Source organism: Phodopus roborovskii, unplaced genomic scaffold (genome assembly GCF_943737965.1).
Source record: "Phodopus roborovskii unplaced genomic scaffold, PHOROB, whole genome shotgun sequence".
In the NCBI taxonomy this organism is placed as follows: domain Eukaryota; kingdom Metazoa; phylum Chordata; class Mammalia; order Rodentia; family Cricetidae; genus Phodopus; species Phodopus roborovskii.
In genome coordinates, this window is record NW_026126407.1 from 3,926,869 (window position 1) to 3,941,160 (window position 14,292).

Sequence of the window (14,292 nt, forward strand, 5' to 3'; positions counted from 1 at the left end):
TCAAAATATTTTAAATGCTGTCTGAAATGCACTATTGAGATGAGCCACATTTAACCTGGCCCCAGGTTCTAGGACTGTATGTTTAGGTTGTCCCTAATGCCTCGGACTAGATACCTGCTGACTCGATTGGTGACAGCCTGAGTACATGTATGCAGTGTGTGTGTGTGTGTGTGTGTGTGTGTGTGTGTGTGTGTGTGTGTATGAATGTGGGCTCTAGCAGGCTGAAAACCCCTGGGGGAAATGCCAGTGAAGATTCACAGTGATTAGCATAGTGTGATAGATAAGTCATGAGCTACTTAAATTTCATTTTTTCTTTTTAACTTTATGCATTTTGAAGGTATTTTTTTAATAATGTTTCAAGTACTTTTATAATTAGGATTAAGGACAAAAAAAATGTAACAGTGAATAAACAGAGCTTTGCTCCAGCTACTATGTCTTTCTACCAGTTAGCAGATTTCTTCTGGCCACTTGCTAACAGAAACCAAGGACCAGGTGTCAGATGAGCCCTTTAAGGCTCAGGACCCTTGGTTCCAAATTACTGCACTGAGAGCCCGCAGACACTCCCAAACCCACAGCCTGGGTAGCCCATTGTAGGAGTAAAGGACCATTAAGGACTTGCAGGCAGAAGGAACCATGGGGGTTTGCTCAGGCCCATAGAACCATCTGCAGTCATGGTGTGGCCAAACTAGGTGCTGAGGAGGGAAGTACTGAAGCCACACCTAGCTTGTGAGAGGGAGAATGTCTTATTGTAAAAACATCATCTTTGCCCTCTTCACCATATTTGTCTAGAGCGCAGTAAGGAGGGAGAGGGTAACAAGGCGGTGTGTGTGTGTGTGTGTGTGTGTGTGTGTGTGTGTGTGTGTGTAAGAGTACTGTTTAAATGCAGTTCAATTCCCAGTACTGCTAAACAAAAACAAAAAACAAACAAACAAAACCCCACACATTAACTAGTGGCACACGCCTGTAATCCTAGCATTTGGGAAGCCGAGGCAGGAGGATTTCCAGGTCTGATAGCCAGAACCATCTCAAACCAACGCAGCACAGAAGTTCTTTGGTGCAGAAGCAGCACGGGTGGGCTCTCAGCCCTGCCTCTTTCGAGTCCTGGCAGGGTCACCCGGGCGCCCATAGCCTTCGCTGTTCCCCAGGCCCCGCGCGCTGTACCTGGCTGGGCCCACGCGGCTGGCGACCTTCGGGCCGAAGATCCTGCGCAGGAAGCGGCAAAGCCGTGGCCGGGCGGCGTCGCACGCGCTGCTCAGCCCGTCGCGCATGGCTGGGGCCACCGCCTCTCTCTGGAGCTGTCCCTTTATCGCAGCGGAACCCCTCAGCGTCCGCCCCCGTAGCGCCCGCCCACCTCCGGCGATCCGGGCTTGGCCCCTAGTGGCCCAGGACATCATCAGGGCGGCGCGCTTTGCCTAGGTTTGTGTATTCCCTTAGCGATGACAAGGATCGCAGGATCGCGGCCCAGACTCCCGCTGCACTGGCATCTTCCACGTCTGTTATTTTCTCTCCCCCCCCCCCAACGAAATCCACTCAAGAAGGCAATTCTTTATTACCTCTGCTTTGTGGATGCAGAAGCTGAGGGACCAGAGGTCCTGCTCAAGGCCACTTCTGCCTCTGCTTCACCAAAACCTCCCAGAACTCTGCCCTTTCTCCCTGTCCTTAACGATTCCAGAAAGGAAAAAGAAAGCAAGCTTAGGGTTGAGGGCGACTTCTAATGGGAAAAGTGGAATCCCATCTGATCCAAAGTATCCTTTAGGTCCCTACAAACCTCTGGACAATGCTACATAGAAGGACCAAGGTGTTTTGTTCTGCTGGTAGGTTGAAATTTGGGGGCAGGGCAGCTGATAGGACCCTCATAGGAGCCAGGTGGAGTAGGGGTGTGGCCCTCAAAGACCCTCTTGGCCAGTATTTCAGCAAATGAAACCCAACTCCAAATTACAGTTTAAGGAGTGTTTCTTTTTAGCACCCTGTAACGGAGTCACAAAGGCTCAGCTTAACTTTGCTCTGAACTCCCTATGGTGTTCACCTGGATGATCCCACATTTACCCTTTGTCTCTAAAACACATGCGTGCACATGCATGGACACACCCAGCACACTTCCGAATCGCTTGTTTACACAAAGTTGAAAGCCACCAGGAACAGGCTCTTAGTTTGCAAGGATTTGAAAAGTGTGTTTTAAAACAAAAATAAATAAGAGGCTCCAGGCATTTTCAGACTAAAACCCCCTTTGTAAGCTGCTTCCTCTCCTAGGAACATCCTCTGGCCACCTTTCCTGGACAACCCCTTTTCAGCTGGGCTCCCTCTTCCAGAAAGCCATCTGCCACCCATTGGCCCCTCCTGACCCGGCAGCAGAGGCCACACTCTTAGAAAGCTCAACAGCACATTCTCCTATTGCCCCTCCCTTACCAGACCCCTCCCACACACGTAATGCTGTCTTGCTATGACAGGACTGCCACAAACTAGGGAGGAAGCCATTGCTTCCCCCCTTCCTCCCTGATTCTGGCAATTGGATCTGTTTTTCTCAACCTCTGTGTTATACACAGTAGGCCCTCAGGGAAAAGAGCACAGTGGCTTGACTCAAATCTCAGCTCCTCCACTCTCTAGAAACTGGCCTTGTTAGACAAGATAAAAACAGTTTTCGCCTGGTGTTTGACATAGTACTACAGACGCTATAAATATCTGCATCTGTGGCTGGCTGCATATTAATAAATGGCTCAGTTGATCCACTGATTAAATAGGAGGGCTTTGTTGACATGTTAACTGGCAGCACAGAGCCAGGTGAGCAAGCATCAATTGTAATTGTTAATGGGACAAAACTCACTCAGCACTCACAGGATAGTGACCATAGCCACACTGTTCAATTTGATTCCCAGCTTTGCCTTCTGGATTGTCAGAGGGAATGCCCTCTGACTGGGCAGGGTCAAGCCTCAGTATGGTGTCAGGCAATGGGAGCTACCAAAGACTTGGTAGCAGGGGACTGACTTGTCTGAAGTTGAGTTGGAGGCAAAGAGGTATGGGGGCAGCTGGATTCTGGCAGGATGGAAGGCAGGGGTCGTAGGGACCAGGTAGAGGAGGAGGGGATGAGTTACTGTTTTGAAACAGAAGTGCTGTCAGGTTGCCTGAGCCGCAGTATTCTTGACAGCCTTGATACAGTCGCCTCCAGTCCACTCTGCCTTCCACACCTGGGTCATCTGCCTCCTTTTCCTACAAGTGAGGAAATGGAGGTGTGGAGGCTAAGAGGCTTGACAAAAGCCACATGAAGTGGCAAAGCTACACCTTTCTGCCTGTTTCCTTTCTAAATCTGGCTGCACAGGGACAGGGAAATTTAGGGTTGCTCTACATATCACCTCCAGGGGGCGCTGCCCACTGTAGCCCTGCAAATAGATGAGCCTGTGTCATGACATTTCAGAGAACGTCATCTTTCTGCTTGAGTTAACCTCAAGTCCCAAGCTATGGCTGTGGACTCAGCATTCTCTAGAATTCTCCTAGCCTGTCCATACAAATTGTCGGGGAACTAGTTCCCCCACCTCAGATTTTACATCTGTCATTAGCAGTCATGCAACCCAAGCTTTCCCCTCCAGCATCTCATTTGCAGAATAAGACCATAACAAAGGACCCCACAGAGGTCAATTCAAAGTGTGTAGGTGCACACACTGAATAGTCTTGGTGATAAGGAAGCTTCAGTAAATAGTGACAACCCCTTCTGTTTATCCAGTGCCTGTGACATGCAGAAATACTCCAATATACCTTATGTATACTTTATTTCATTCCTAGCATGCTATCAGGTATAGGTCACATTGCAGACTTGCCTGAGACTCAGATAGGTGGGCTTGCCTAAAGTCACACAGTCATACACAGGGCTATATCGACACCCTTCAATTTTCTAATAGTCAAATTACCTAAGGACTGATGGTGCACATGCCCTGGCCAATCAGGACATCACATGAGCTGACCACTAAGCTCCTCAGCCCCCATTCTCACATACTCTCCCCACCTTCTTCCTCCAGAGAGTCCAAATGCACCTGGGAGGTGCACTAAGCCCTAGGCCTTCCTTCTACACACCACAGCTGCACCAGACTCCAGCAGAGAATTGCAAGCAGTGCCTTGGAGACCAGGCTCTCTTGGGAGGCTGGGAACGGAGAGAGGCAGCAGGGGCATGGAAACCCCAAAGAGGTGGGAGCAGAGATTGCTTACCTGGGAACGACACTTGGGGGTTTCCCCACATTGTTGTTAATGTCCTTTTCCTCCTTCAAGTCACCTTGGTAGGACTTGGCTCTGAACAGAAACTTCCAGGGACAGGCCATGTCTGACTTTTCACTCCTATTTCAACTCCAAGATGTTCTCTGCGGGGCTGGGGAAGGGGATGGAGGCTGTGAGATGAGGTTGAGAAGACCAGAGACTTTTCAATGGTGCCAGTGTCCCAGGGAATGGAGACAAAGTCCAGATAAGGCTTGCACAGCCAGTCTCTCTGTGCCTGCACTCTGGGTTTCTATTTGGGGTTGGGAGTTGAAATCCTGTGCGACAGACTCCTGTTGTGCAAAAACATACAGGAAGCCAAAGGAACAGCGCTGGAAGCCACATAGTCACCTACCAAAGACAAAGGAAGCGTCCACGACCCTCCTTAGGAGAACTCAGTGGCTCAGGGCAGGGCTATCCTTGGTGTCAAGCAAGGTGGCCAGGAGCTGGGGGTCACTGACGTGTGTACACTAATCTTGCTTCCTGTTGAAGAGAAGAACCAACAGTTGTCAATATTAACCTTCCTGTTAGACCTGCACTTGGGGCTGGGACTCCAGTCCTGGCCACCTTTCCTTTGATTTGGGAGTCATTGTTCATTTTAAGCCAAGGACACTGCGCTACATGTTCCCTTCTTGTCATTCCAGGAGGAATCAATGGTTTGTGGAAAAGAGTTTTAAATTTGAGGTTATCTCCTTTAAGAAAAAAATAAGAAATGGAGAGAGAGAGAGAGAGAGAGAGAGAGAGAGAGAGAGAGAGAGAGCGCCTGGGGGTGTCTGGGCTAACCCATGGCCAGCACCCTCCTTGGGAAAGATGCCCTTAGATGGCAGTGGGAACAAGAAGCTTCCAGAGGCACATGCATTTAATCCCAGGCAGAGGCAGGTGGGTCTCTGTGAGTTCGAGGCGAGCCTGATCTACAGAGAGAGTTCCAGGACAGGCTCCAAAGCTACACAGAGAAACCCTGTGGGGAGAGAGAGAGAGAGAGAGAGAGAGAGAGAGAGAGAGAGAGAGAGAGAGAGAGAGAGAAAGGACCCACCCGGGAACCTCAGAGACCTGAAGGCCTGGGTCCCAACTTGACTCTTTCTAGTTACTTGATGTAAATCAAGTTACTTAACTGAACATCATTTCTTCACCTCCTAAAATGGGGCTAATAGTCCCTACCTTATCAGACTTGGGGGTGGGGAAGGGGTACATTTTATAAAGACTAGTCAAGATATGCTATGTACTATAAAATTCCCAGCAGGTGTTCCCCAATTCTGAACTTTCTCAAAAGTTTTTCTTTGAAGTATAATCACCACAGTAAATATTTGCAAAGAAATCAAACCAAGATACCCCATTGAACAGTCATAGTCTTCTGTGGTTTCTCTCCCTAAACCTTCCATCAGCTTCAGGCGATCCACAAAAAAAAAAAAAAAAGAAAGAAAGAAAGAAAAAAGAAAAGAAAAAAAGGAAGGAAGGAAGAAGGAGAAAAGGAAAAAAGGGGGAAAGCCTGATTTTCTGAGCTTTCCCAAAACAAGAAGATGCTCCTAAGAGCAGCTGTCCCCAGCACACGACTCACCTTGTAGCTGACTAGGCTACTCCCGTGGAGTGAACAAGACCCAAGCCTGAGGAACCTCAAAAGAGTCTAACTGCCCAGCCCCCTCACCAAGGTGGCCGAGAGGTTTCAAACCAGTGACAGTGTCCTCTGGAACCAGAGCCTCAGTCTTCAACTCCCTGTGAAGCTGTGGCCCTGGCAGCAGCCATAAGGTATTTATACCCAATGCTCTCCGGAACTATTTTGCATAGTCTCTGATCCCAAAGGGAGAGTCCCCAGCTGGGTGTGCAGTTAGCTCATTATATGATGGGCACTCCTAGTCTATGGGCACTATTACGTCACTCCATGTGGTGCATCCTCAACAAGGCCACCTCTTCCTGGTCTCTGGTCCAAGGCAGTGGCCACTTGGCAGCAGGTGGCCACTTCCACACGGGGACACTAGGGAGGGAGGCTTTTCTTGGCTAAACCACATAGCCTGGCTTGCAGGTTCCTGGGGATTTTGTTCTGGGCATGGAACTCTCTGGTTAATTCCTGTCTGTTCTCTCACTTTCAGTTTGCAGCAGGAGTCCAGGGAACCAGGAAATAATGACAGTATAGAACATGCTGGATAAAAGGTCCAGGTTCCAGAAGGCCAATGATGCTGGATGATGCCAATATCCTAACAGGCCCCTGAGACATCAGGAGTTTTTTTGTTTTTGTTTTTTTGTTTGTTTGTTTGTTTGAAAGGATGGAAGGCAGGCTCTGGACACAGGGAAGTCTTTGAGTTACTGCTTTACTGGCTTCTCCCACTATTAGTAAGTTAGCTTGGGCAGCATGGTGGGCAGGGCTAAGGAAGGAAAGTCTCCTTTTCACAATGAACATTATAGTGTGACTTCTTATATGCAGAATTATGATTTCCTACCTGGGGGTGATAGCACAAGCCTTTAATCTCAACACTTGGAAGACAAACAAAAGCAGATCCCTGAGTTTGGGCCAGCCTGGTCTACAGAGCAAGTTCCAGGACAGCCAACCAGGGCTACACAGAGAAACCCTGCTTTGAAAAACCTAAATAGATGAAATATAATTTACTACAATGCTTCAAATAAAGCATTCATACATGGCATGGAACTTTCCACTATGAAAGTAAAATAACAACAGTATTATGGGAAAGGAGACAAATAGAGAGGGGGGAAAATCCCCCTGGATCATACTGTCCTGACACACCCTGCCAATGTCCACTCATCTTCTCAAGTTTCCCGAGTTCATCCCAGCCTCAAAGTTTTGCTTTTGTCTAAGATATACAAACTAAGAGTCACCCAAAAGATGCATGCCCTAAAAAAGTTGAGAGAATAAATAAATTGCCAAGTGAATAAATGAATTAAAATCAGTAATTGGGCTGAGGAAATGCTAGGTTGGTAAACTGTTTGCCTTGCACGCACAAGGACCTAAGTTCAAACTCATATAAAGATGTAGGGCGTGGACTGGTGATAGCTCAGCAGGTTAAGGGACTTACTGTCAAGCCTGGTGATCTGAGCTGGATTCTTGGAACCCACATGGTGGAAGGAGAGAACTAACTCCCATAAATTATCCCCTGACCTCTACATGTGTGCCAGTGAGCATCCACATACAGAGAGAAATCAGCCAATCAATCAATGATAAAATGCTGGGTGTGGTGGCTCATACTTGTAACCAGATCTGCTGATGCAGACAGGAGAATTCTTGGGTTTGCTGGCCAGCCTAGCCTACTACGCAAGCCCCAGAGTAGTGAAACAGTGGATGGTGCCTGGGAAACAAGAGCTGAGATTGTCTTCTAGCTTCCAAGTATACCTGTGCGTACACACACATACACACCACACACACACACACACCATACACATATACACACCACACACACACAAACATACACACATACCACATACACCATACACACACATACACACACACGATACACACACCACATACAAACCACACACACACCATACACACACCACACACACACAAACATACACACACACCATACACACACCACACACAAACCACATACACACACACACCATACACACACCACACACACACACATACACACACACCACACACATACACACATACACCACACATACCCACACCACACACATACACACACACACCACACATACACACACTACACATACACACACACACACACACACACACACACACACACACAGAACCTGTGGGTTTCATTATATCAAAGCCAACCACCTTTCAGGCTTCAGTCAGATGAGCCCGAAGAAACAATACCTTGGCAAGACTGGAACCCTAACAGGGAGCACACAGTCTAGGAAAAAGAAGGGATGACTAACGTTCAGAGTGATAGAAGCGATCTGGCCCCAAAGGAGCTGGATCCATATTGCTCGGGCAATGCACTAGGACACTAGGACAGGTTTCAGAAGTTCTCCACAATAGAACCCTTATCCCGTTTATGCATCCAAATACTCCCACTATGCCTGCAACAAATACAGGTATCAACCCCAAGACTCCATGAAATAGATACTATAGCTTCCCATCTATAGAATCTTCCAGAGTCTCACCTACTTTGCATCTGAATACTTGACCGAATTCTGTTATTTAATGTAAAAAAAAAAAAAATCTGTTACTATGAGAGAAGAGATTTGGGTACATGAGCAGTGAAGCTCCAGGGTGTGTATGAAGTATCCTTGTGTCAGCATTGTGCCCTACTGGCCCGCTTAGACACTCAGATGTCAGGTAGACTCCCCTAAGCACAGTCTCTTCCCTTCTCTGTCAGTGTCCCTCCATCATCAGGAACCTTGGTTTGCTTGAAACCCAGGGCCCACAGCACAGTGCTTAGAGCTGCCTTCCTGGGGTGCTGAGCCCATGGTCCTCTGACTGGTCACTCTCCTGAGGTGTGAGACCCATGGGCCTGGAGTATAGGTGAATCTGTGGAATAAGTGGATGATGAATGGAGCCAGTCAGGGCCTCTGATGAGCTGGCTTCGGTCAGGTAAGGCCTGGTGGAGATTTCTCCTTTCCACCAGTGTTCTTTTGAATTCTGTTCATGCGCCAGCCTGACCATTCTGGCCACCATGTCCCCTCCAGTATTATTCCAATCCATCATCTACCAGCTGTGGGGTATGTGCAGGGGACAGGACTTGGGTCAGTGATGACTGTGTCCCCTGTGCACCAAGTTTTGAGTACATAGCTAGATGAACCTGCAAGGTCCTGGGTTCTAGTGACAGCTCCACCACAGATCAACTGTGTGGGCTCAGAAAAGCCACCTGTTTTTGCTACACCATGTAGCGGCAGCTTGCCTTGCCAATGAATGTGTTAGTGGCCACACCCCTTTGGGCGTGGCTTCAGGGGATGCTTGTCTGAAGTTCTTACTGAAGCTCTGGCCAGAGTATTCTATAGCTAGTCTGGAATTGTCTAGAGCAGTATTAGTCCTTGAGTGGTGTTTACTACTTCAAGGACATCAAGTTGAATCAAGTGGAATGGATGAAGTGGGGGGATGAACTTTCCGGAAAGTTCAATGATTGCTGTTAGGAAATTTTATGGTTCACTGTGGAAGATTTAAACATTAATATCAACACAGAAAGTTTAACTTTTATAGGTATGCATACTGGGAAATGTAACAATAAAAATGAAAATAAGTATGAGGGAAATTAGGATTTTTGACAGAGTTTTGATAATAATAGTCCTTAGATGTTTCTGTTTTCTTTAATCTCACACCAGTACTGGACCATTTCCATGACAAAGAGTGACAATGATAAAGGAGAGATGTAAATATAAGAGAATGTTTTGAGCTACAAAGCTGTGGGACAGAGTAACCACTTACCTTCTGACAGTGGCCACCAACCCCCTCACTCTTTTTATGTGTGGTACTGAGAACTGAACCCAGGACCTTCTGCATGCTATCACTCTATCAATGAGATATATCCCTAGACCATTTTTGTGCTTTCTGTTTTTCTGTCCCCTTAATGCCCAGATAGAGCTTGAGCTTCCCATCCTCCTGTCCCAACCTCCTGAGTAACTGGGATCACAGGCCAGCAAAGTCTCTGTGTAGCCAAGGATGACCTTGAGTCTTTTGTGATCCTGCCTCCACCTCCTGAGGGCTGAGATTATGGCATGCATAACCACACTCAGCCAGTGTGGTGCTGCAATTGAACCTAGGGCTTTACCCATGCTAGGCAAGCGCTGTACCTATGGAGACACACCCCAGCCCCTCCTCCCAAATACTTTAAATCATTGCTAGATGATTTTTAATTCCAAATACAGGCTAAATGACATGTGTAGCTGCCATGCCATATTGTTTAGGCCTTAATGTCTCTACATGGTCACTAGAGATGTAATTTCTCCTTTTGGTCAATAGTAGATTCTGAGGATGGGAAGCCCATGGAGGCAAAGGATATTCTGTGTTCAGGATGTTGTATAGAAATCCTCATGGTTCCACTGTTCTAACTAATGAAGAGGAAGGGGAGAAGGAGAGTAAAAATAGCAATAAAGATAATGGTGGCACAGAGAGGTAGAGAGACTCACCACAGATGCCCAGCATCCAGCCTCTGAGCCAGAACATACCATGAGCTTCTGCTGCACCCCCTCACACTTCTGCCAGCAGATCCAGAGCTGATGGAGGTTGTCACATTTGCCCACAGCTTTGGGACTGAAAAGCCATCTTCCCCTTGGCACTGCTCACCTAACAGGCAGCATTCCTGGGCCTCTTCTGTTGATGGATATGGCAGGTGAACTCTGCGGGGGCAAAAGCAAAGTGCACTTTGAAGGGCAGGTGGAGAAAGGTAGGCCCCTCGGGTGTGGCAGTGGAAGCCCCAAGGTAGACAGCTGGGGAGGAATGCCCTCCTCCCCTACTACCTAGGCATAGCATCAATCATTGCCAAACTGTTGTGTTCCTCAGCCCCTCCATCCTAGGGCAGGGGTCCACCAAATACAGTGCATCTGTCCCTGACAGGATCTGAATGTGATGCATGCTAGCTGGTCCTCTCTGATCAACAACTTCAAAGGTCTTTCTGCAAAAGCAGTGGCTGGAGGGCTGGTAAAATGACTCAGCAGTTAAGAGTACGTGTTTGCTCTTCTAGAGGACATGAGTTCAATTCCCAGCACAGGCACGAGACGGCTCATAGCCACCAGGAACTCTAGCGCCAGGAGATCTGACACCTCTAGCTTCTTCAGACATTTGCATCCATGCATGTATGCCCCACTACATACATATATAATTTAAAACAAAACAGTGACCAAGTAGCTAAAGCCAAGCATGGTATTTAAACGTCCCTGCCATTTAATCCACATGGCAGTCCTTTGAGAGGCTACTGTGACCAGTCTCACTTTATAGACATTGAGGACACGGAAGTCCGCTAGAGTCCCAGCTCATAGCTAGTGCCTTCCCTCTCCCCCTGTAACCCTTCAAACACGTTCTGAGAGATGGAACCAGGGCAAGACCTGAAGGTTGCTTGGCACTAACGCCTGCACTCCAGCACCACCCAGCTGCCTCTCTTGACATAGCCCTCTCATCTGACACAGTAATAATTTTCAATTATTAGAATACTTACAAGCTCCATGCCTCAAGTACTCACTGAGTAAATATAACCAGCCTGGCTTTCAGCTCATTCACTGAACCCTCCAAGCATGGGTGCAGCTATTACCCTGATTCCATTAACAACAAAACTGACACCAAAAATCCAATGTACTTAGTCACTAGTGGATACTGTGCCACTAACCCAATGTACCTAGCTTATAGATAATAGAGTTGGGGCTTAACCCAGATCTAAAGCCTAGGATCTTTACTGGCCCCCAGAGGACTCCCTGCCTTGTGCCCACTTCACTGCATGAGGGCACACAGTAGAGGGACTGAGACCATGGTAACAGCTGAATGGATTTGCTTACTATCCCCCATTGATATCAGTCTTTGGTGGCAGCTCTGTAGGACACTGTGGAAGGAAGTGCAGGCAGGCAGAGTCCCTGCTAGGGTGGGAGACAGAGGAACTATCTTGACTGCCTTGACTCTTTAAGAGTATTACCCTAGGGGTCGGGGATTTAGCTCAGTGGTAGAGTGCTTACCTAGTAAGTACAAGGCCCTGGGTTCTTCGGTCCTCGGCTCTGAAGACAAAAGGTACTACCCTTACCTTCAATTTGCAGAGGGATCTGCAGCCCAGAGAAGTGAGAATTGAGGGCTGGCCTGGAACTCCCTATAAAACCAAGGATGATCTTGAGCTATTCCAGCACTTGGAAGGCAGAGGCAGAAAGATTGCTGCGAGTTTGAGGCCAGCCTGAACAATATAGCAAATTCCTGTCTCAAAACAAAACAAACAAACGGTTTGTGACGCTGGAGGTTCATCAGGGAGGCTCCCATTGCCTACTGGCTTCCAGAGTATCCACAGCTAAAGCCAGCCACAGCAGGCAGTGGCTCAACAGATGCTGCTTTGCATTCTGTAAGTACTGCCATTTGGCTCATCCTCTGTGCAGATGGGTTGAGAGGCCAGTGTGGTTTGTGTTCTAGTTCTATCCCACAAGTCCCTCAGTCCCAGCCTCAGTTTCTTTAACTGCAAAATAGGACCAGCAAGCTTCTGCACAGGGTCTTCTGGGAACTAAATGAGGTGAGGGCTGCAAGGTCCCAGGCACTCTGTAGAACCTGGTTTCCTTCCCCCATTCCCCTTCCCAGGCTCCTCCCCACTTCTGTTCAAAGTGATCTTTGGCCACCCCCAGCCTCCTGGCAACCTGTGGCACATCAGCAACCCATGGCCCTGCCATCTCTTTTGGGTGGTACACAGCTGCCTATCTATGTCTTAGCCCCTTGTATATAGTAGGCACTCAATAGATTCCCTCACTGATAATGCAAATTGCAAAGTATCTGGGAACTCCTGAGCCTCTTTGTGGTCAAATAACAGGTTTCTCACAGAATGATCAATGTACCTAAAGCAATACAAAGGGGACTCAGATGGCACATAAAGTGTTAATTTCTGTCAATTGAAATGTCTCTTGATGTGATAACATTAGTGGCAATTGTCTGGCTCTCCAGTCATGGAAAAGGACAAAGTTTGACCCAGATGTGGTAGTGTGCACCTATAATCTCAGCACCAGGAAGCTAAGGCAAGAGGATCACATCACAGTCATCTTCAACCCTCCTTAAGTGGCTGCTGCATCCTAGGCTTTCCTTAAGTGGCTGTGTCTCTTTGGTTGGGTTGCGTGAGCCCTCTGAGCTTCCTTTTCTCCAGTTAAAGCCCCCTGAGAACCTCTCAGCGTGAGCTAAATGTCATATATATGTATGTATGTACGTACGTATGTATGTATGTATGTATGTATGTGTATATGTTGGGGCCAGGCTTTGTAGGGCTGCAATCGGAGCCAGCCGAGTGGCCCCCAAGTCCAAACCTGAGTAGGAGAGTGTGGATGAGGGAAAGGCTAGTTATAGATAATAAAGAAAGAGAGAGAGACAAAATAAAGGTCAGGAGGGCAGATCAGTCGATACTGAAATGCCACATGTTTCTTTTGCTGCTCTTATATACGATAACAAAAAAAGGGAACACAGTATCTTGTGTATGGAACAAATAGATTTTTCTTCCTCTCTTATTCTAAGGGTTCAGTAACTACACCTTAGCTCTAAACTTCTTGTTCCCTAGCCTTGACAGTCAGGAGTAGGACCTCAGGTTCAGGTCTGTTATTTAGACTAAAACAGCCGAAATATCCTTCTGTAGCCACACCTTTGACCTTTTTAGGTCTTGTGACTTGCTGACAGCTTTAGCTCTGTCCTTGTGCCAAGATGGAGTGCAGCCATCTTCATGGGCACCCGTATGTATGTATGTATGTATGCATGCATGCATGAATGCATGTATGTATGTATGTATGTATCCTTTGTAGATATGTACATATGTGTATCCTTTGTAGATATGTATTTACTTAAGGGGTTGTCAAGATGACTCAAGAAGCAAAGGTGTTTTCTGCCAAACCAGAGGATCTGAGTCTGATTGCCAGATCCCACGTGGTAGAAGGAACTAACTCCAGGAACTTGTCCTTTGTTCTACACACACACACACACACACACACACACACACACACACACACACACACACAAGGAAATTTAAAAACTTTTAATTATGAAGTTAGGACACAAAGAGAAATAGATGAGATGATGTATCTCCACTCTTGCGTGACCTTTGGCATGTGGTGTGTCCTACCTCAACCTCATTCCACTCATCTGTCAAAAGACAAAAAGCACAGGAAAGCAACTTTTCAAGGAGCTTCCTAAATCATTCGGAAGTAGCTGCCCACCCTTGGTGAGCCCGGTCTCTGAGCCCCACATCATTTGTCGGATGACCAGTTGGGAGCCCGAGTCACACAGACTTTTGTAGCTGATCTCTCTTTTGTGTCATCTTAGATGACTTACAGTTGATGGAAGAGGTGGAGTTTTTGCTGGAAATGCCCAGGCAGTTGTCCTGGGGTTGGCAGGCCCAGGGTGGACCAGAAAATGTTCAGTTCTTTCTTGTTGAGTCCCTAGACTGTGCTGAATTCTGCTGGCATGGACAGGTACAGTGGCAAAGGAGG

The 14,292-nt window shown here is 47.5% G+C and overlaps 1 protein-coding gene across 1 annotated transcript in view; it reads right to left on the reverse strand.

The window, feature by feature from the left end:
• The window catches only part of Nos2 (nitric oxide synthase 2), a 35,623-nt gene extending 34,336 nt beyond the window's left edge, over window positions 1–1,287 (reverse strand). Inside the window, exon 1 of the mRNA XM_051179842.1 lies at window positions 1,162–1,287. Within this exon, the coding sequence (XP_051035799.1) occupies window positions 1,162–1,268 (107 nt within the window). The 5' untranslated portion in view covers window positions 1,269–1,287. The remainder of the gene's footprint in view (window positions 1–1,161) is intronic.
• Window positions 1,288–14,292: the final 13,005 nt, after the last annotated feature.